The 21,699-nt window shown below is 53.4% G+C and overlaps 1 protein-coding gene and 1 long non-coding RNA gene across 9 annotated transcripts in view; one reads left to right on the top strand and one right to left on the bottom strand.

The window, feature by feature from the left end:
• The window catches only part of LOC106004483, a 35,877-nt gene extending 22,781 nt beyond the window's left edge, over positions 1-13,096 (top strand). Inside the window, exons 3-8 of one of the 2 annotated variants that reach the window (XR_006605873.1) lie at positions 149-3,272; positions 3,900-4,036; positions 5,436-5,491; positions 5,634-5,747; positions 8,950-9,012; positions 12,466-13,096. This is a non-coding gene — a long non-coding RNA (uncharacterized LOC106004483). The remainder of the gene's footprint in view (positions 1-148; positions 3,273-3,899; positions 4,037-5,435; positions 5,492-5,633; positions 5,748-8,949; positions 9,013-12,465) is intronic. The other variant, XR_006605874.1, reaches the window with a different exon arrangement.
• A1BG (alpha-1-B glycoprotein) lies at positions 116-18,366 on the bottom strand. Of its 7 annotated transcripts, XM_004780448.3 has the most exons (9): positions 7,917-8,035; positions 4,403-4,552; positions 4,282-4,317; positions 3,911-4,189; positions 3,027-3,299; positions 2,396-2,689; positions 1,411-1,704; positions 634-921; positions 116-282 (listed from the first exon to the last, which is right to left on the bottom strand). In XM_004780448.3, the coding sequence occupies exons 2-9, from the start codon at positions 4,434-4,436 to the stop codon at positions 275-277; spliced, it is 1,506 nt and encodes a 501-aa protein (XP_004780505.1). In that variant the 5' UTR covers positions 4,437-4,552; positions 7,917-8,035; the 3' UTR covers positions 116-274. The 7 variants fall into 7 exon arrangements, with proteins under 7 accessions (XP_004780505.1, XP_012905427.1, XP_012905422.1 ...); XM_013049973.2 differs by lacking the exon at positions 634-921; XM_013049968.2 differs by lacking the exons at positions 116-282; positions 7,917-8,035 and adding an exon at positions 18,249-18,366 and having other exon boundaries at positions 521-921.
• Between the last annotated feature and the right edge of the window lie 3,333 nt (positions 18,367-21,699).

Genomic DNA, 21,699 nt, shown 5'->3' with positions numbered 1-21,699 from the left:
ATCCTCAGGATCCAACCCAGAGCCCATCTACCTTTAGGACACAAGATCCCAGACCACTTCCCTCATCCCTGGAAGTATGGCCCCTTGCACCAGGGCTGCCATAGCCAAGGACACCTTTTAAACTCTCCACATTTTTATTGATTTCCAGGAGGAATGAGGGTCAGTCCACCACTTCCAGGTGAGTCCAGCCTCTAGCTGCGGTGTGAGGCATCAATTCCAGACTGGAGAAACTACTTGCCAAAGATACCATTAGCAGCGTGAGTCTGCAGCTGGATCAACTTCCTAGACAATTTGACAAAACAGAAGTGGTAGAGGAGGGAGGCATCAGGTGTCCTCCCTGGTGAAATCAGGGCAGACCTCACTGAGACCCCTCAGGAAGTAATTAGCTTGGTCAGCTGCCAGCCAAGACCCCTCGCACAGGTGGGCCTCCCTCCAGGTGCTCTAGCTGACCAAACCACTCTCTGCTCCAGGGCCTTTCCCTGCTTTCAGTTTCCCTCGTAACCCCAGCAGACTAGCCACACTAACCAGTGTGTTGGGAAGAGGTGCAGGGAAGAGGCCCTCCTGGCAGAGGGCACAATCTGGGCAAAGGCAGGAAGGAGGAACCCAGCTCACAGAACCAGAGGAAAAGTTCACCTGCCACCTGGAGCTCCACTGGGTCACTGAGCTTAGACACAAAGGGTTTGGGCGACCACCACCGGTAGCGGCAGCTGTAGTTGGCCGCGTGCTTCGGCCCCACATAGGTCACTACAAGGTCTGCTGAAGGGTGGCTGGACCAGAGTCTGGTTATAGGCTCCTCTTCGCCTGCCCGAAGCAGCTCGAAGGTGACCTCAGGCAACTGGCCCTCGCAGCGCAGGATGGCATCACGGCCTGGAACCACTGCCCCACTCCACAGGGGCCGGAGCTGTGGTCTGAGAGGGGTTCCTGGCCAGAACAGCTGGGTCAGCCCAGTGAGTGTCGTCCCCTCAAGTAGCAGCTGCCCCAGCCCCTCAACGCCTTCCTTCCTCCCACTAAACCCAGGCCTGCTGGCGGCTCCATCCCTCCAGGATGCTACCCTTTGTCCTCACACACCTCTCCTTTTACTGGTTCTGAACAGACGCAGCTCCTCCTCTTGTCCTCCCAGTCACCCTTTTCCCCAAGACCTTGCAAGTTCCCTAGACTCGGACTTGCTCTGAGTCTTCCTGGGACCCCTAGCATTTGGCAGTCAGGGCCTCAGGACAGTGTCCCCAAAGGAAGAAATGGCCAAGGGAAATGGTGTTCCTGGCAGAGAGCACAGGAAATAAGCCAGATGCGAGGTGTGTACCCCAGCCCAAGTTCCGTTGGTCCGAAGGGTCTGCTGTGCGGGCGGAACCAAGGCCCGGTGCACTTCTCTTCAGCACCCTTATTTGCTCCTGGTTCCCGCCCACTGCTCACCGGCTACACGCAGCTCCAGGTGCGCACTGGGCGCTGAGCCCTCGAAGGGTGGAGCCATGTCCACGTAGACGCAGCTGTAGTTGGCAGAGTCCACCACCGAGACGTCCCGCAGCTCGAAGGTGGCCTCTGTCCCCGCGGGGCTCAGAATACGGTACACTCGGCGCTTGGCATCCTCGCGCATCAGGGCGAAGCGCAGGCCAGCCCGGGGCGCCCGGCACCGCAGCTGCACGAGGGCGCCGGGCGCGGGGTGCAGCATCGCGGGCTCGGCCGAGAGCTCCGGCGCTGGGAGCGTCTCTGCGGGGAGGACACGGGCTGATCTGAGCGCGGAGAGGAAAGCTTGGGCCTCTCAGGCGATCCAGCCTCGCGCCTTCTGCCCGCAAGAGTCCGCGCAGCCCGCTCTGCTCCCTCCCACGAGGCCCGCTGGCCCTTCTCCGCTTAAAACCGCACAGCCCTCCAGGCCTCGCTGGATCCCTCACACAGTCCTACACTATTCTTTATTAATTTGTCCATTAAGAAAAAAAAAAAAAACACGTGGGGAAGGAGTTGACTTTTGTCATCAAGCCCACAACATGCGGTTGCAAGAGCACGCATGCTTCCCCGCAATTCGGGATCCTCTCTTGGGGTTGAGGCTCCCTGTCCTTGGCAGGTCCTGCAGCCCCAGACTGGCTCCCTTCAACAAACAGGCCTTGGGCGCCCACTCACACCCAGGAGACAAGAGGAGACCCCGGGCAGGTGGCAGCACCTGCCGGTGCCAGACTTGTGTGTTGACCCAGTTTTTCTTGTTGGAGCCTTGGGATTGCTGAGCTAATTGTCCTATTCTCAGTTGGGGAAACTGAGGTCAGGCAGACAAGCTGGGATTGAGCCCCAGCTAGAGCCCTGCACTTCTGGGGGACCCCTTCCCTGCATCCTTGCTGCTGCTCCCCACCCCTGCAGCGGAGTGGCTCTGGCCCTGCCAGCCCCATGGCCTCGTGGCTGCCCGGCTTACCGTCGCTCAGCAGCAGCTCCACGGGCGCACTGTCCGGGGACCAGATTTGCTCGCCACGCAGCCTATAGCGGCAGGTGTAGAGACCTCCATTCCCGAGAGCCACCGGGTTCACTTGAAAGAAGACGCGGTCTGGGCTGGTGGAGCCCCTGGGTACCAGCAGCTCCTTCTCACCCTGCCGCAGCTGGAATTCCACGCCGCTCAGGGGAGCCACGCAGAGGAGGGTCACGCCGGCTCCCCTGTGCAGGACAGCTGCAGACTGTCCCTGGAAACTCAGCGTGGGTGGCAATGGTGCTTCTGCAAGGCAGGGAACGTCCCTGGGGCTCGAGTCCCCAATAGCTATCCCCTCCCACCTTGGGACTGTTCCTGAGAAATATTCGCTCAGCCAGACCTCCAGACCTCTGCCCTGCTGTGGCAGTCCCAGGAACACCTTTCTTTGTGGCCCATCCCCAGGCCACCCATGGCGCCAGAGTGTCAGTGTTCAGGTCAGGTGTGATCCACCCAACTGTGTGACCACTGTTTCCCAGACCTAGTCCTGGGCAAGGGTATTCAGGGTTGAAATCAAGGTAAATGCAGCTCTGTCCTCCAGGAACCTCCCACCCCAGGAACCCTCTGGGATGGTCTGCACACTCACCCAGCTCCTCAACTGTCACAGTGGCACTGGGCTCAGAGGGTGTGCCTGCTTCGTGGGTCCTGTAGCTGCAGCTGTAGTTGCCTGGGTGCAGGACTGTGAAGGTGGTCTCTATGTCTTTCGGGGCCTCAGCCACTTCCAAAAACTGATCATCGCCTTCCCGCCTCAGTAGGAAGGTCACACCACGAAATCCCCCACGGCACACCAGTTTTGTCTTCAGACCCCGTGTGATCCAGGACACCGGCTCAGGTGAGAGCAAAGGTGGGGATAGGGACTCTGCGTGTGGAGCAGGGTGGGTGGAAGGGTCTGAATGACTTGGCCCAAACAGACTGGGATCTCCACACTCATGGAAACGGGTGGGAGGGGCACCTGGGGGCCCAGTCAGTTGGGCCTCGGACTCCTGGTCTGGCTCAGGTCATTGGGGGGGGGGGGCTCCGTGCTCAGTGGGGAGTTTGTTTAAGGATTCTCTCTCCCTCTCACTCTGCTCCTCCCCACCATGCACATGCTCTCTCTCCAAAATAATAAATCTGAAAGAGAAAGAGAGAGAGGGAGGGAAGGAAGGAAGGAAGGTGGGAAGAAAATGAAAGGAGAGAAAGAGGAAATGTGCTGGGCTTTTCCCAAGCGATTTCTGGGGATTCAGTTATTTATTCCTCACAACCTTCCGGGATCAGTGCAAACATCACCCTCATTTTACAGATGAGGAAACAGGATCAGAGATGTCAGATGACTCGCCAAAGGCCACCTAGCTGCTCAGGGACACCCCTCCCCACCCCCACCCCCATGTCAGAAAAGTAGGACCAGGAGAGTGAGGAGTGGAGGAAGGGAGGCCTGCCCCGCACGTAGCCCTTTCCCCACTGTCTCGCGCCTCCATTAAAGCCTCCGCACACCTGCTCCGGTCACCTCCAGGAGGTTGCTCAACTGGGTCCATCCGCTCTCCAAGCCAGAACGGCAGCGGTAGAGGCCCCGGGTGTCACTCGTCACTGCTCCTAGTGGGAACCGGTGCTCCATGGCGGGTAAGTCGAGGTGCACAAGTTCCTGGGTTACCCCATCTTTGAGCAGCTCAAAATCCAGGGTCTTCAGGCGGGCCTGGCACACCAGTGTCAAGCCAGCCCAGGGCTTCAGCAGCAATTCAGCCTCTGCCCACAGGTCTGGCGTGGGATCAAATACTGCGTGGCCAGTGGTGGTCAGTGTGGGGCTCCAGGACAGGGGCTCACCTCTGCAGGTGCCCACTTCCCCCCAAGACCCGACCTGGCCTCACCTACTGCCGCCTCAGTCGCTGGGCCCAGTGAGAGACCTGTAGAGAGGGCACCTGTGAGGCCCCCATTCCTGTCCCTTCTCCTCCCTCCTGCCCCAAGGGAACGCAGCCCCAGCAACCTCACCCCAGAGCATCAGGAAGGCCCCAAGTGTGGACATGATGGCCAGTCTCCCTCCAGCCAGGGACTATCTGGGATGATAAAGCTCACGCGAGGCGGAGGGCAGCAAGGGTCATTGACCTCTTTCCTATCATTTGTCCTTCCAGAAGCGGGGGCCTGCAGGGCGTGGGGACAAAGGACAAAACTCCAAGGTCTTTGGGAGCCTCATCAATAACTATAATCAATAATTATGTATAATTATAAACTAAGCAATCAATAATAAAAATGATTTTTAAAATAGTATAATAAAATAGCAAACTACAGCAAATAATACATTAGCAATTAAAATGACTTAAAAATGAGAAATACAATTTTAAATTTTAAAACAAAAATTAAAATAATGTAGTAATTACTAATTGGTCAAGGAAATTTTCAGTTTCTAGTGTTTGTGGGCCCTGCCCCAGGGCTCCCAGGGAAGCTATACTTTAACATTTACTAAGATCAAAATGACTGCACAAAACCTCAGAGCACGGGCTCTATGTCTGCCTAGAGCACACATTGTATATCTACTTCATTAAAACAACAAAAACAAAACAAAAAGGAGCATTCCAAACTTAAAGATAAGAAAAACAAAAAACCACCCTGGGTCCCAAAAGATGAAAGTCGTACAGGCTTGCACATACTAAAAACACAAGAAAAAGTCTGAAACTTTCTGGAATGTCCTTCAACATGATGATTTGTAACTTTTTTTTTTTAAGATTTTTATTTATTCAACAGGCAGAGATCACAAGCAGGCAGAGAGAGTCAGGCAGAGAGAGAGGAGGAAGCAGGCTCCCTGCTGTGCAGAGAGCCCGATTCGGGGCTCAATCCCAGGACCCTGAGATCATGACCTGAGCCAAAGGCAGAGGCTTAACCCACTGAGCCACCCAGGAGCCCTTTAACTCATTTTTTTAAAAAGATTTTATTTTATTTATTTATTTAAGAGAGAGAGCACGCATCAGTGGGGGGAAGACAAAAGGAGGAGCAGACTCCCCACTGAATACCCCTGGGATTATTGCAGGACCCTGGGATCAGACCTGGGCCGAAGGCAGACACTTAACTGATGGAGCCACCCAGGTATTTGAGCCATCTCTTCTTTGTGCAGACTGTATCCTGGGCACCTGCCCTAACTTGGGCTGAAATAAAACTCTTACTTCTCTTTAAACATTTTTAAAGGGTTTGTTCATTTTGCATCAACATTTCTTGGCATACTCAACAGGATGTCAGAGCAACTCGCCTGAGAACACGTGGGGATCATCTAGAACTCAGCGCTTGGTGCGAGCACAGGCCCTCTGTGCCCCTCTGGCTCCTTTGCACCTCACAGGTGTTTCTGGTGAGATGTCCTGATATCTGGACTTCTTCAATTTGGGTTGACAGTCATGACTTTTATTTTAACTGTTCAGGGTTACCAGTGATGTCCTCTAGGTGGGAATAACCTGGGAGGGGGGGAAGTCGATTGGTTGGTTATTTTAATTTGGCATTATACTAATGGATGTTATTAATATATAAGGCTTAAGTAAATTTTCTCACTAGAAATATAAGAGACTAAATAACTCAGCTCCAAAGAGAAGGGACACAGGAATTTCCCATCTCATAAGATAAGTGATGATTGGCTCATGCAGGGGTGCCCACATAAGGATTAGTCATGCATTGCTCCAAAACCCTCTATGGTCCTAGACCTTCCAAGGAGAAATGGATACACAGAGAGTGTACCACGGCCATTCAAAAGTAACACCCACAAGCGGCACACTCTCAATCCACCACTTTTAATATCCTTAGATCTTAGACAAGCCTTATCCTAAAAATAAAACCCAAACTAAAAGGAGTAGGGAACTGTGCTTCAAAAGCCAGACCAACACCCAGAAAACGAAAGACCACCCATGGGGAACCCAGGCAGGCTACCTGTGCATATGCACAGAGCCTACACTTGCAGGTGCTGACTTCATTGGGACAGGTAAGCATAACCTGAGTGGGGTTCTTTTGACATGTCTGAACTAGTTTATTTATGTGCGCAATTAAAGAAAGCCAACTGTAAGACTAAGTAACCAGAAACTAGGAAGCCATTTGGTTGAGTCAGTGAAGTCCCCAAATTGTGGGGAAGAACCAGCAATCCCAGAGGTACTCTGGGCTTCATTTGGTTTGTCTGTTGCTACAGTTTTTGGTATCTTTGCATACGACCGGCCATGTTCTAACTGGAAATGGAAAATAACTAATAAATGGACCCATAAATTATAATGTTATCTTACAATTAGATTTGATTTAATAGGGGCGCCTGCGTGGCTCAGTGTGTTAGGCCTATCCCTTCGGCTCAGGACATGATCTCAGGGTCCTGGGATTGAGCCCCATATCGGGCTCTCAGCTCGGCGGGGACCTTGCTTCCCCCCCCACCTCTGCCTGCTTCTCTACCTACTTATAATCTCTCTCTATCTGTCAAATAAATAAATAAAATCTTTTTAAAAAAGATTTGATTTTATAAAAGGGGGATATTTGGAAATTGGGTCTTTAAGGTCCTGTGCACAAATAAGAGTGAAACAAAGGCCAAGTTTTATTCGCATCTTGTTTGTATACATGTATCTATGTGTGTGTTATAAATGGGAGGTATTTCCTCTATCTCTGGATGGTATAGCTAAAACCAATTTGTAGAGGAGCTCTATTTCATTGCTTTAAAGGCAAGTCCTTGTACAAACTGGGCATGCTAAAACTCAAAAGGTTAAAAAGTAACCCTAGTGTTTTCTTTTTTTTTTTTTTTTAAGATTTTATTTACTTATTTGACAGAGAGATCAGAAGTAGGCAGAGAGGCAAGCAGAGAGAGAAGAAGCAGGCTCCCCGCTGAGCAGAGAGCCCAACACGGGGCTCCATCCCAGGACCCTGAGATCATGACCTGAGCCCAAGGCAGAGGCTCAACCCACTGAGCCAACCAGGTGCCCCAACCCTAGTGTTTTCAAGTTCACGTGATCTGGGATAAAATTACGTACGTCCAAACTTGTATGTTACTCCATAATAAAAATGCATCATAGGAAGGAACTAGAGGAACAAAAATTAAGACATCTGACCCCCTTCCCGATGGTCAGAATAATGAGGGAAAGGAGGAGGAAGATAGGCAGACATCTTAGAAATCCTAAATTCGCACCCCCTCCTCCAAGCACAAGCACCAGAACCAATGTCCAACCCACTGCCTGCTCTCCTTTCAGAGGGCTACAAAATACCCAGAGGAAAAGACAGGAGACACAGAAATTTTTTTAGGATTTTCCTTTTAAGTAATCTGTATACCCAACATGGGGCTTCAACTCAGAAACCTGAGATCAAGAATTGCTTGGGACACCTGGGTGGCTCAGTCAGTTAAGAGTCTGCCTTTGGCTTAGGTCATGATCCTGGTATCCTGGGATCTTCGGCTTCCTGCTGATCGGGGAGCCTTCTTATCCCTGTCCCTCTGCTGCTCCCCCATTCCTGCTCACTCGCTCTCTCAGATAAATAAATGGCATCCTTAAAATTGAGTACTTACAACATCCAATCTAGTTAGCTGAGGAAGGCCTGTGGAGATAGCCAGGCTGGAATCCTGATCGAGAGGCCTGAGCAGAGTGTCCTCCCCTCAGGTGAGACTTCTCAAACTGACCGTCCCCATAAGGCCCTATTTATAGGGCAGATAAGAGGGTTTGAAATTAAACGTGTGTTTGCCTACGTGCAGTTTGGAGCAAGCTGCATTTCCATGTTATCATGTTTCTGTATTTTCAAGGAGCCTGGGTGTCTGCCTCCCCTCCCGGATTCCAATCTGGGGGGCCAGCCCAGCCTGGAGCAGAAGGAAGCAGGAGACAAGATTTGTAGCTCTTGGCCCCCAAACCAGAAGGGCCAGTTCTGACCTGGAGGCAATATAATATACTTCAAACCAGCAGGCTCCCAGGGTTATTCACACAGCACAAGGCTCACAAACAACTTTTTTTTTTTTTTAAGATTTTATTATTTATTTGACAGAGATCACAAGTAGGCAGAGAGGCAGGCAGAGAGAGAGAGGTGGAAGCAGGGGCTCGATCCCAGGACCCTAGGATCATGACCCGAGCCGAAGGCAGAGGCTTTAACCCACTGAGCCACCCAGGCATCCCATCACAAACAACATTCTTTAGCCTGCCTGTGTACAGACACATAAGCATACCTGGCACATACACAGTCCGGGTGGCTGGCTATGTGGGACAAATCGCAAAAACATCCATCTGTACAGAGCATGTACATTACATCTATGTTTGCTCAATACACGTGCACCATCTTTCCTCATAAATAATCCTACATTTCCTTACCCTTTTATCAAGATCTATTTCAAGGATTGTTTGGATTTTTCCTTCCTGTCTGTTCAAGTCTATTCCAAGGTTGCATTTGTTCCTTCAAACTGTACTTACTGGAATTCTTTTACCATCCCTGGATCTTTGTTATAAATATGCAAAACCAGATCTAAGGCAGGCACACGTACTATGTCTGCTCATCATTTGGACTTTAATAGAGAACATATATCACTTTTAATCTTCTCACCATTTATGTTACAATAGGTTCCCCCCAAGTGATGCCAGCAGGCCACGTCCAGGGACCCAGAGGGAGTCCCCCAGGACCAGGTAAGAGGGTCCTTGACTTCATGTAGGCTCAAAATTAAGCCCAACCTGGCAAGAGGTGAGAGCAGAATTTACTGAAGATAAAGAGATAGCAGATGCAGACAGAGTGTCTGGGAGACTCAGAAAGGAAAAGAACATGAGGAGTGTCTTTGTTTGGGGCCTGGGGGCTTTTATGGAGGATGAAGATCTGGTGTACGTGCCCCCCCAGGCATCCAGGAAACCTGGGAGAGCATCTTAGACTATCTGACCAAGAAGGATGGGATACAACACTGGGCTGGATCAAATGTAACTACCCATATGGGCCAACTTGCAAAGACTGGGTTTAAGGTGTTAGATTGGGTAGCTTGAGGGAGATTTTTGTTTGGTAGGTTGACCTGGACTCACAGTGCCCTAAATTGGATGAGGCCGAATCGCCAGAAATTTCCCAGTACACCATGGAAGAAAGAATCCAAGGGCATAGGGGCATAGGAACGTTGGCGTAGATTTGTTATGTGTGATCATACAAATTCATAGTAAAGAGGAGGACGGCCTTGTTTTAATGACATTGTGAAACAGGTTAGTTGGGAGGGGACCTGCATTCCTGAAAAGTGCCAGTGAGCTCCAGGCCAGTTTGGCCTTGGGAGATGCTGCCATCAGGACTGATTTCAGAGATCAAAGGCCAGCTTAACAGAGCTCAAGTGACAGAGCCCCGCAGAGATGTGCACACAAGCCATCACCGGTGGCAGCAATGAGGTGGTGATCAGGATGTTTGAACCCTCAGAGGGGCTGCTTCTGTAGGAAGAGGTTTAGGATGACTTCGGGGACTTAAAGAGTCTCATCTTCAGGGATATTGTTCTTGCTAGTGCTTTTTCTCTCCTGGTATGCAAGGACCGCCACAATCACCTCATTTTCATGTGGCAGGAACAACAGCACACTTTCATGGCTTGCCTCAAGGCTATCAACTCAACTTTCTTTTTATCTGTTGTAATCTCTGTAGAGATCCTGATCAGCCTGACTTCTGACAGGACATCACACCCATGTGTCATTGCTACTATCCGGATGACATTGGCTGACTGGACCTAAGGAGCATGATGTAGCAGGTCCATTAGACCATTATGTGAGTTAAACACATGCCAGGGTCTTAACCTCCTCTGTCGAGTGCCCAGGGATCCAGAACATGTTAAGATAGCCCCCTTGCCGCAGTCTCAGCAGATGTAGGGCTTCTCGCCTGAGTGCAGGCGCCCGTGCTGGTGCAGCTCGGAGCAGCCACGGAAGGTCTTGCCACACTCGGGGCAGCCGTAGGGCCGCTCGCCGGTGTGCGCATGCTGGTGCTACAGCAGGCCCGAGCGACCCTTGAAGGCTTTGTCGCACAGGGGGCAGGTGAGGGCCTGGCGCTGCTGTGCGTGTGCCGACGGTGACTCAGGTTCAAGCGCTGGTTGAAGGCCTTGTTGCACTCTGGGCACGCGTAGGGCTTCTTGCCCGTGTGCACAAGCCGGTGCTCCACAAGGTGCGACAACAGGGCAAAGGCCTTGGCGCACTTTGTGCACTCGTATGGCTTCTGCCCGGCAATGGGCACCCGTGGAGGCCCCTGGGTCCCCTCGCACAGTCCCCACAGGGCAGGTACCCTAAGAGGCAGGACCTCTGGGCCAGGGCCCGGCTGTGGCGGTGGTGCTCAGCCGAGTGCATCTTCTGGTGGCGGTGGAGGCCGGAGCAGCTCACGAAGGCCTTGCCACACTGGGTGCACTCATAGGGTCGCTCGCCGGTGTGGATGCGCTCGTGCTGCAGCAGGCTCGAGGTGCGTGGAAAGGCCATGCTGCACTGGTCGCAGATGTAGAGCCACAGCGCCGGGGGGTCAGGAGCACCGCAGCCGGGACCCGAGACCTGACCACACTGAGGACACATTAAGGGGCCCTTGGCCATCTGCGGCTGCTTGTCAGAGCCAAGGTGCTCACCACACCAGGCACAAAGGAGGGGTGGCCATCCACACCATTTCCTGCGCAGCCAGCAGGGCGTCTGGGTGAAGCCCTCGTGGCAACGGCAGGCCTGGGGCAGCTCCTTCAGGGGCTTCTGCTGAAAGAGGGTCACTTGCAGCGTCTTTGGGAAGGCCTGGGTGCCTGTGCGCTGTTCCTGTGACCCATCCTCTGTGTGGACCTGGCACAGCTGGGTCCTGGGGCAGCACCAGCACAGCAGCTGGCCTCCACAGTGATCACACACCAGGGGCTTCTCCTCCGGAGGTGTTCTGTGATGCTGTGCCAGGCAGCAGTTACAGCTGGAGGCCCTGGTATTGACTGGGCACCAACAGGGGCCCTCCCCAGCATGTGGCCCCTGGGGAATGATTCGGTCGGGGTTCTGAGAGGAGGTGGGGCCACATGGTTCTTTTACCAGGGATCCCACTCCTGCACTCTGGCGAGTCCCTGGACTGGGGCTCACACCAAGGCCCCAGCTCCAGGAGTCCCTGCCTTGGGGAGCCGTCTTGCCACCTGATGTCCCTTCATGTAGGTCTCCCTCCTGAGAGGAGTGTCTCTTGGCTGGGTCCTCTTGCCAGAGGCCTCCACTCCATCTTGGGCCTCTCCTCCTGGCCCCTGTAGGCTCCCTGGAGATCTGCCTTGGGGATGCCTTCCTGCCTGGAGTTCTGGGCCCAAGCCTCCATCCTGGGGCCAGCCCCCAACAGTGTCCTGTGTAGGATCTGAAAGAGCAGAGGAGAAATGGAGGTTGGCAGTTCCTGGAAGGGGAGAGGTGAGAACTGCCAAAGAATGATGACCCCAGGACTGATAGGGTTGCTCCCACCTTTTCGTAGCCCAGGGAAGAAAGAAGAGAAATGACATCAGGACATGAGAACACTGGAACCTCCTGCCCTGACTCTGACATCTGCCACGGTCTAGGATGTCAGAGAGGCCCCAGAAAGCACCATCCCTACTCTTCACCAGTTGCTGGAGCACCATCATCCTTGACTTGGGACCTCAGCAGCCCCTCCCTTTAGCAAGACATACCCCAATTACTCAGCTGCCCACTCCCCAGAATCACAGTCCAATCCCAACCACCAGCTTCCTGGCAGCACACCCTACTGACTCCCTGCCTTGACCTGGCCCAACCCCCTTCACCTGCCATCAGCCAGTTCTTCTGGGAGGTGCGAGGTAGGGCTCATCCGACAGCAGGGCTGGACACCAGCTGTGCCTCTCCCCACTTCTACCAAGCAACGTTGGTTCTCTCAGGTCTGGCAGCCTGAGAAACAGGCACGATAAATGTAAAGTGAACAGCCGATCTTGGGGGCCCTGATCATTCCAGCAGCGACCAACACCAAGAAGGCCCAATGTCTCCTGTTACTATTTCCAAGTTCCACTGTGGCTGTTAATTTTCTATTGCTGCTGTAACAAATTGCCACGAATTTAGTGGCTTAAAGCAATGCGAATTTATTAGCTCACAGGTCTGGACCTTCTGGAGGCTCAAAGCCTGGATCTGTTTGCTTGTCTTTTCCAGCTTCTACATGCCACCTACTTTCCTTGTCTCATGTCCCCGTCTTCCATCTTCAGAGCCAGCAATGAAACATCAGACTGCCCCTCCTGCCTCTTCTATACAAAGACACTGATCACACTGGGCCCACCATAAATAATCCAGGATAATCTCCCACATCAGGATCCATTATCATACCTCCTAGTCCCTTTTGCTGTGTGATTAACAGTCACAGGTTCTAGGGACTTTGGGGGAAGGTGGGGGGTGTTCTGCCTACCACAGTGGCTTTTTCTGAGCTCTTTGTATGCTTTACTGGGAAAACACAGTGTATGAATCGAGATGCCACTTAGATGAAACAAAACTGAATGTTTGGTCCACAGTCACAAAGGACACACGAGCAGCTCAGAGCAGTCCCATCTGGGTGGGGGCTTGCTTGGCAGGAGACAGTGAAAACATGTAGAGTGGGATGGGTGATTCTGATGTGCAGCAAACGTACAGGGAGAGGTCAGGCTGAGAAGGCCCACCTGGAGGGTTGGAATATAGAAAGGAAAAGGACAAGGGGCACCTGGGTGGCTCAATTGGTGAAATGTCTGCCTTCGGCTCAGGTCACGATCCCAGGACTCTGGGATTGAGTCCTGTGTCGGGCTCCCTGCCTGGCAAGGAGCCTGCTTCTCCCCCTGCTTGTTCTCTCTTTCTTATAATCTTTCAGGGGCACCTGGGTGGCTCAGTGGGTTAAAGCCTTTGCCTTTGGCTCGGGTCATGATCCTGGGGTCCTGGGATCGAGCCCCTCATCAGGCTCTCTGGTCAGTGGGGAGCCTGCTTCCCCTTCTCTCTCTCTCTGCCTCCCTCTCTGCCTACTTGTGATCTCTCTCTGTCAAATAAACAAATAAAATGTTAAAAAAAAGAAAACTTTCATTAACAGTGGGACGCTGAAGGGCCCGCATTAAGGGTCGTTTGTCTGGTCACATACTCAGCAAGTAAGCCGTCGGAGGCATGCTCCGAAGAAACGAAGGTGGCAATATGGACAGGACCACACACTGTGACCTGACGTTACTCAGACAGTCCTCACTCCAGTCACATGTGGTACTCCCAACCCTCCTGTGACTTTCAGGCCTGTGTGGGTCTGGCCTTCAACCCAAGGTATGTGAGGCCACCTTTCTCCAGCTGCACCTCAAAGCCACTTAGTGTCTGGGTGGACTAAGACTTTACAGGGCCACATTCAGACCCAAAAGGAGATCAATCCTTGCTGGCTCTCTCTCCCATGGGTGGCACCGATGGGTGCTAGGGAATCCAACATCTTCCCCACTGTAGCAACTACCACTATGTGCCTTTGTTTCTCCACCTGACAATTTAGCCACCTAGAGCTTGAAACCCAAGCAGAGGCGCTCAGAGCCCCCAGAGTAAGAGACTTCAAGCAAGCAGGAGGACACCTGGGGGACACTGAACATGGGCATTTTGTACCCCAGTGCCAGAATGTTCATGGTGCGGTTATAGAGGGAGGCAGCAGGAGGATGTGAGGGGCACGTCTCTTTCCCAGACACTTGTGGATCTGAGCCCCAGGATATTCTCCCCAGGTAAGAAATGGTTACTATCCTACCCCGATACTATGTTTCTGCCTGTCTGCCCTGAGACTGGACTATGCAGCTCTCCAAAAACAGGCGTGGGGAATGACATGGGCTAACTAGGGAGCAAGCAGCTGTGGGCTCCACGTGCCCACCTGTGCTGACTACCCTAACAGTAGGTGGGCAGGAATCTAACCTGCAACGGACACTGTGCCCAGGGTTGAAGGACCGTGACTGTTGCAGAGTCCTCATTGGACCCAGCTAGGGAAGGTCAAGGGACGAGCTTTCTCTGGAATATGCAGCTTGCTGTGCAAATACAACAGACAAGCTGGGGGTCCAAGTTTCAGAAGGTGTCCCTTGTACACTGGCATTGGCAAAACCGTTGTACTTTGTACGTTGGACCCACTGTGGGTAGACTGACCAGCCTCTTTCAGCTAAGGCTCCACACTCAGACTTTGTCTGAATGAGGACATTTGGGCAGGAAGACCTGGCAAAAAGCAATTGCACAACGCATTCCCACGCAGCTAGTGGGAGTGGAAAGTGATGCAAACAGCTTCTGTGAAAAATGGCCTGGCAGTTCCCCAAAAGGTGAAACGGTGTCACCACATGACATGGCAGTTCCACTCCTAAGTATCTCTCCAGGAGAAATGAAAACAGGCTGTCAAGCAAAAACTTGCACATGGATGTTCATTATAGCATTTTTCATAACAGCCAAAAGGTAGAAATAACCCAAATGTCCAAAAACTGATGAATGGATGAACGAAATGTGGCGTTTCCACATGCCATATTACTCAGCAACAAAATGGGATGAAATACTAATACACGGATGGGCCTCAGAAAACATCATGCTCAGTGAAAGAAGCCAGACACAAGAAGACTACAATGTATAATTCCATTTATGTGAAAACCCAGAAGAGGCAAATCCACAGACACAAAGGGTAGACTGGTGATTGCCAGGGGCTGAGAAAAGGAAAAATGGGAATGGAGAATAATGGTTTCATGAGTATGCAATTTCATTTTGAGGTGCTGGAAATGTTTTGGAATTAGACAATGGTTGCACAACACTGTAAATATAGTAAAAACTAAAATATGTTAATAACCAACCTCAACTGTACACTTCAAAATGGTTCATTTATGTTACAGGAACTGTATCTCAAAAAACAACAAAGGAAAGCACCTGCAGCACAAAGCATTCCTGCCTCCGGTGTGCGGCAGAGCCCCAGAGGTGAGCCTGTCTGGCCACACCCTGGGCATCATCTGAGCCCCGGCCGGCCATAGGGACAGGGATGCATGGGACGGAGGGATGTGTGTGTGTGTGTTTAACAATACTTTCATAATGAGAAAAACAAGGTCTTCAAAACTGCTAGGTAAAAATAAAATATGAACTTCCCCCACATGCCCAAGTGGATTGTACACCAAGCAGAGTTTCCACATCAGCGGCTTAACCTCTGTGTTAACAGCATTCTCCCCTGGACCCAGACTTCTCTTCAACCAAGTGTCTCTTAATCCACTCATCTCAAGGAGAAAACTCTTGGTAGGAAGCTAGACACACCTGCTGTACCAATGGGCATCAAGCTGGGGCCCAGGGAAATGCTTCATGGTGTCTTGAGGCCCAGGGCACTGTCATCACTGATTTACAGATGGGAACAAAGGCTGAGAGTTGGCGAAGGAGCTCGCACCCCATTCTGACCATGGAGCCGTCCTCCATACCAAGCTAGCCACTGGCTCTCCACCACCACCCACAGAAATCACCTTTTGCTTCTCACAAGCCTCCCTTGCATCCCCACCCCCAGCCTCTGCCTCTAGGCATGCAGGTTCTGCAGGGTTCCTTGGTCTGTCTCCCCAAAGCCAGGCTGACTCCTTGCAGTGGCCAGGCACAGAGCTACTGGAGAAGCTATAAGCACTAATATGGGGACGATCCTTTCTTTCCTCCTCATACAACTGTAACTCCAGGGTGAACTCTGGCTGCTCACAGAGAAGAGGGGGCCCTCACAGTGAGTGTTGAGCAGCAGGAAGGCAGGTACCCAGATTTCTGTTTCCGAGGAGGAACCAGGACTTCTATAATCGTACTTTCTGGAAGCCCCACAGCCAGGATCTGGCATGATACCAAGTTGCAATGCCCCAGATGTGAGGGACAGCAAGACCTCTGCCCCAGGGCTTCCAGTAAATGCTGTCCCTGCAGGGTCATGGTTGCTGGCCTCATATCCTGGTTTGCACAAGAACCTGGCAGCCACAACAGGACTTTGTGGAATTTAGAATGAGCTCTTGGAACCTCAGGAATCCAGAGGCCAAGGACCCACCAGAATGGGAGAACACATCTGGGACAGCCTAACCAACCCAGGACAGCCAATCACCATGGAATCAGTCAGTGGACAGGGCAGAGGATGGGTGGCCTGCAGTGTGATGTCACCCAGGACTGGGTAGGTTCCACCAAAGGAAGGTGTAGTGGACTGAATGGTGCCCCATCCCAAAAGCTACCTATACACCCTAACCCCCAGGACCTGTGAAGGTGACTGACCTTAGTTGGGAAAGGATATTGCAGTGAGATCATCACGCATTCCCTGGGTGGGGCCTAAATGCAGTAACAAGAATCCTTGTAAGAGAAAGAAAGAGTGCGAGAAAAGAGGTGGAAGCCAACACTCGAGTGATGCAGCCACAGCCCAAGTGACCTCTGAAACCATCGGTGCCACGACAATTGCATAGGATGGTCTCTGCCTCAGAGCTTTCAGGGCCTGGAGCCCTGATGATGTCTTACTTCAGACTTCCTGGCCTCCAGAACTGAGAATATCTTTCTACTGTTTCAAGCCACCCAGATGGTTGTAATCTGTTATAACAGCCACAGAAAATCAATAGAGACTGGTCCAGCACCCCTCATAGGATGAGTGGGTTTAGGTGTGGGGGCCCTCCTGATCTCTGGTGACATCCAGTCCGATGTCTGCTCTGTGCTGAGGGTCAGGTAAGACTGGGTGGTCCCAGGAAAAAGCAGCAGCTCCCACCTAGCAGGAAGAAACCCTGAACTCACAGAACGTGGGGACCAAGGGTCACCCATTAGCCATGTTCACAGGGCATCTCCCGACTGTCCCCAGACACCCGCTCCCATAGGTGGCTTCCTCGGCCCATCTACCATGACAGAAACCTGCCTCCCGACGTCGGACATAGCAAGTGGAAGCTGCCGCCCACGGCCGAGGCTCCCCGCCTCCCGGCCTGCACCTCCAAACTATCCTACCTGTACCCGGAGGGCCTTCAGTCATGGACCTGGGACCGGAGGCTGAGCTCAGCAAGGGCTCCCGGAAGCGGGTCTCCCCGCTGCACAGCGGCTGTCCCAACTGTTCTGTCAGTGCCTCCCCATCTGCCCCGGGTAAGCTTGCCCCGCAGCCTGAGCGCTCCCCCAGCCTCTCTAACGCTCTCCGGGCTGCCCGTGGACGGGACAGGACACACAGCGGCCACCGCCGGGTAAGCAGGAGGCTGAGCAAGGGACGTAGCCCGGGCCAGCCCGGCAGAACCGCACGACGACAGCACGTGGGGAAAGGCTGGCAGGGCGACCGTCCTCCGCGTCGGGACACACCCCACTGAGGCCGAGGGCCGTCTGCCTGCTCCACCGGGCGGTGCGCGGACGCACTCCGAGGGCGGGTACGCCTCCGCGCTGCGCCTGTCCTGCCGTGATGCGCCCACCCTTGGGCCGCCTGGGGTCAGGGTCGGGGCCGTTCCAGGGCGCGGGCCAGAACGCACGAGGAGGAAAGCAGGGTTAGTGCGGGGACAAGAGACGCACGCGAGGCGGCGTGACAGCGGGGGAGGAGCGGCTCTCCGGCCTCCCAGCGACCGGAGCGGCGGGACCGGGCCTGATGAGGAGCCGGCGCCTGCACGCAAGCCGAGGCCGACGGGCGGGCCGGGGGCTCCGGGAGGCCAGTGTCCTCAGCAGGAGGCTCGGAGCTTGATTCTGAGAGTCGCGACGGTGGGGCCCGGGCCTGCTGCCTCCGCACGTGGGGCTCAGTGTCCAGGCTCCGGCCGGCGCGCGCGGCAGCCGAAAGTGGAGCCGACAGACCCGTCCGGAACTGAAGGCCCGACCTGCGGTGGCCAGCCGGACCCCTGGGCGAGCGGACCGGAAACGCGCGAGGCAGGCCTCCGCCCAGAGCCCGCCCGCCGAAGGAGGGGGCAGGAGGCCGGGGAGGGTGGGTGGAGGCGCGCTGAGTGCCCGGAGGTCCAGGCCTAGCGGGCTGGAGTCGCGGGTACGCGCCGAATGCCACTTACTCGCTCGAGGGCGGCCCGCACGGGTCCCCTGGTCCCCTCCCCGCAGGCGGCGCAGAGCCTGACACCCTCCGCCTTCGGGCCACCGCGGCACTGAGGGATTAGAGCCCCTGCGGGAGAGAGCCGGAGCCCTCGCGGGGCCTGCCGGGAAACGTAGTCCCGGCGCGCTCCCGCGGTTCGACCCCTGGACTCCGGTTGTCATGGCAACCGCGGCCCTCTCAGCCCAGTCAGTGAGGTAGGGCTTTTGGGTCGTCGGCGAGGAGACAGCAGCCTGGACTGACTCGGGCGCTTCCACCTGTCACAGAAATGCTCCGCCTTCCGTCTCCGTAGAAAGGAAGAGTGGGGCTGATGCTGGAGGCAGCACTAGAAGAGTCCTCCCCGCACACGCTGGTCACCTACGGGGGTGCTTCAGGAGTGAGAACCCGGGTCCCCAGGGCACTGGAGAGAAAGTGGGGTTCCACACCAGGAATCCAACTCTCTCGGCTTGTCAGGTCTCTGGACTGGCCTCATGCCGAAGCCAGAGCCCTGGGAGCCTGTGCCCCAGAAAACTGTCGCGCCACCTGCCACCTCTTCACGCAAGTCCCTCTGCCGAGGGCAGTATCCCAACACGGTGCTCCGCCGGGAGCTTGGCTTCACGACAGGTTTCTCCTGAAGTCCCAAGGCACTGGGGACTGGGAATCAGCCTCAGGGCGTCTTCACTGTGCAACACCCTGGGCCGGAGCCTCCATTCTGGGGCTGGCCTTCAATTCAGAATCCTAACAGCAAGATCTGGGAGCGCCAAAAAGAAATGGAGAGGCTGGCAATTCCCAGGAGGGGAAAAGGGTGCAAAGGAAGCAAACCCCAGCAGATGAGGGGGGTCTTAGATGGCTTGAACAGATTTGCTAGTCCAGAAAGGTGGGAGACATAAAGAAGGCATTTCGGGGGCGCCTGGGTGGCTCAGTGGGTTAAAGCCTCTGCCTTCGGATCAGGTCATGATCCCTGAGTATTGGGATCCAGCCCAGCATCGGGCTCTCTGCTCAGCGGGGAGCCTGCTTCCTCCTCTCTCTCTGCCTGGCTCTTTGCCTCCTTGTGGTCTCTGTCAAATAAATAAATAAAATCTTTTAAAAAAGAAGAAGAAGAAGACGGCATTTCGTCAGAAACTGAAGGCAGCCAGAAAGAGGGGTCACCTCTTTCTCTCTAGGCTCCGTTAGACTGTCTGCTCTCTCCTGTCAGACCACAGGCCTCCTGCTGATTTCTGCCTCTCTCTGACCTATCCTCATTATCAGCTGCCCTGTACTTACTCCAGACTGCCCACGTGACAAGCCACACCCAATGCTAACTGTTGGATGGCTGTGTCAGGCTCATGATGGGAACTGTTGCTGACCTGGGTTTAGAGTCCCACGCATGTGTGTGGTAGATAGAATAATGGACCCCCAAAGATGTCCACGTTCTAATCCCCACTCCTGGTGAATATGTTACCTCATATGGCAAAAGAGACTTTGCAGATGTGATTAAAAATCATGAGATAGGGACATTATCCTAGATTTTTCAGGGATCCAATATAATCACAGTAGTCCTTACAAGAGGGTTGCTGAGAGAGTCGGGAAGGAGATGTGATGATAGAAGCAGAGGTCAGCGTGCTGTAGTCACAAGACAGTAAATATGAGCAACCTTTAGGACCTGGGAACGGAGAACCTAGATTCTCCCCTGGAGTCTCTGGAAGGATTGCAGCCTGCTAGAAGAGGATTGTGACCTCTCTCTGTCAAATAAATAAATTTTTTAAAAGATTTTATTTATTTATTTGACAGAGAGATGACAAGTAGGCAGAGAGGCAGGCTCCCCACCGAGCAGAGAGCCTAATGCGGGGCTCGACCCCAGGACGCTGAGATCATGACCTGAGCTGAAGGCAGAGGCTTAACCCGCTGAGCCACCCAGGAGCCCCAAACAAATAAATCTTCAAAGAAAAAAAAAAAAAAAAAGACTGTTCCAAGGTTCTCAAATCCAACCCAGAAACTCATCTCCCCTATCCTTACTCCCAAGTGCCCCAAATAAGGAGACAGGTCTGGATCTGATCTAGTATCGCCATCCCAGCCCTGTTGCCCCAACCCCACCCACAATTCCAGAGTCATCCTGAATATGTGGCTCTAATTTACAACTGTGCAGACTAAAACTAGGGAGGGGGCTTAGGTTTGCTGACCCAGCATCTGGCCAACTGGACTGGCCCAAGCACCTACCACTGTCTTAAAGTCTAGAATTCCCACTCTTGTAACAAGCATCCCAGCCAGCTTTACACATGCTGGTTGGTGGCCAGGACGTAGGGAGCCCTGGGCAGTCAGAAAGATCAACTTCTTGTTTGCCAAGAAGTGTGGGAGAAGGAAACAGCACCGCAAGAGTTGGAGAAGCAATAAATATGCTTGCTGTACCTCTCTGGGCCTCCACGACTATCTATAAAATGGGGGAACCCACTTCAAACAGTTGCTCTGAAGAGTAAGATCGGATTCCTGGATTCCTAGACTTCTAATGTCCACCTGGGAGCCTGGGGTCACACAGGGGCTTCCCTGGAGTGACCTCAACTATGGAGTGGCCAGGAAGAGGGGCAGAGCAAGGTAAGGAGGTCTTCTGAACAAGTCTTATGAATATGCCTAAAAGTCCTGGATGTGGAACTGGTGTCTGTGGAGGGAGGACCAGCCACTCCAGGTCTGCCTGGAACCCAGAGTGGGAGCAGCGAGTGTATGAGGGACTAGGGAAGACTGGCCTATCCCCCCATCATTTATTCAGGTTACTCATGGGCAGATCCTGTGTGGCAGGCTCCATGCTTGCAGCTGGGGATACAGCAGTGAATAAGCCACACAGTCTACCTTCATAGAGCAATTAGACAAATAGGGCAGAAGAGATGGTCAGGGCTGGTGGGCCCAGAGTGGAAATGATGCACCAGGAAGTGAAGGTGGCCTCTAAAGAGACTTTCCACCCTTCAGGCTGAAGAACACAGTGCCAACATCCATAGACCCATGGGGTCAGCCTTCAGGTCTCCTCCACTGTGCCATGGAGGTGGGGAGGCTGGACCACCCCATGCCTGGCAAGAGATATGTGAATCTTCGCTATGCAAGGTGACACTCTCCCCCTCCCCAACCCTTTTCACATTATGGGGTTTTATGGCAGGAACTGCCTCTTGCTCTCCAGTGCACAGCAAGTCACTGTTTCAGGGTCTATAAAGGAGTCTATTTGGGGCACCTGGGTGGCTCAGTCGGTTAAGTGGGCGATTTTGATTTTGGCTCAGGTCATGATCTCAGGGTCCTGGGATCAAATCGTGTATCAGGCTTACCCCTTAGTGGGGAGTTGGCTTGAGGAGTCTTTCTCTCCCTCTGCCCCTGCCCCCACTTGCTCATGCTTTTTCTCTAAAAGAAATAAAAAAGATGTCTATTATCAAATGACAGTAGGCCAGTAGCCCACTCAGTAGCCCAGGGCACAGGATCCA

Source organism: Mustela putorius, unplaced genomic scaffold (assembly GCF_011764305.1).
Source record: "Mustela putorius furo isolate JIRA1106 unplaced genomic scaffold, ASM1176430v1.1 tig00000196_pilon_pilon_pilon, whole genome shotgun sequence".
Classification (NCBI taxonomy): Eukaryota; Metazoa; Chordata; class Mammalia; order Carnivora; family Mustelidae; genus Mustela; species Mustela putorius.
The sequence above is the reverse complement of the archived record's forward strand: the minus strand, read 5'-3'. Positions and strand labels throughout refer to the sequence as shown.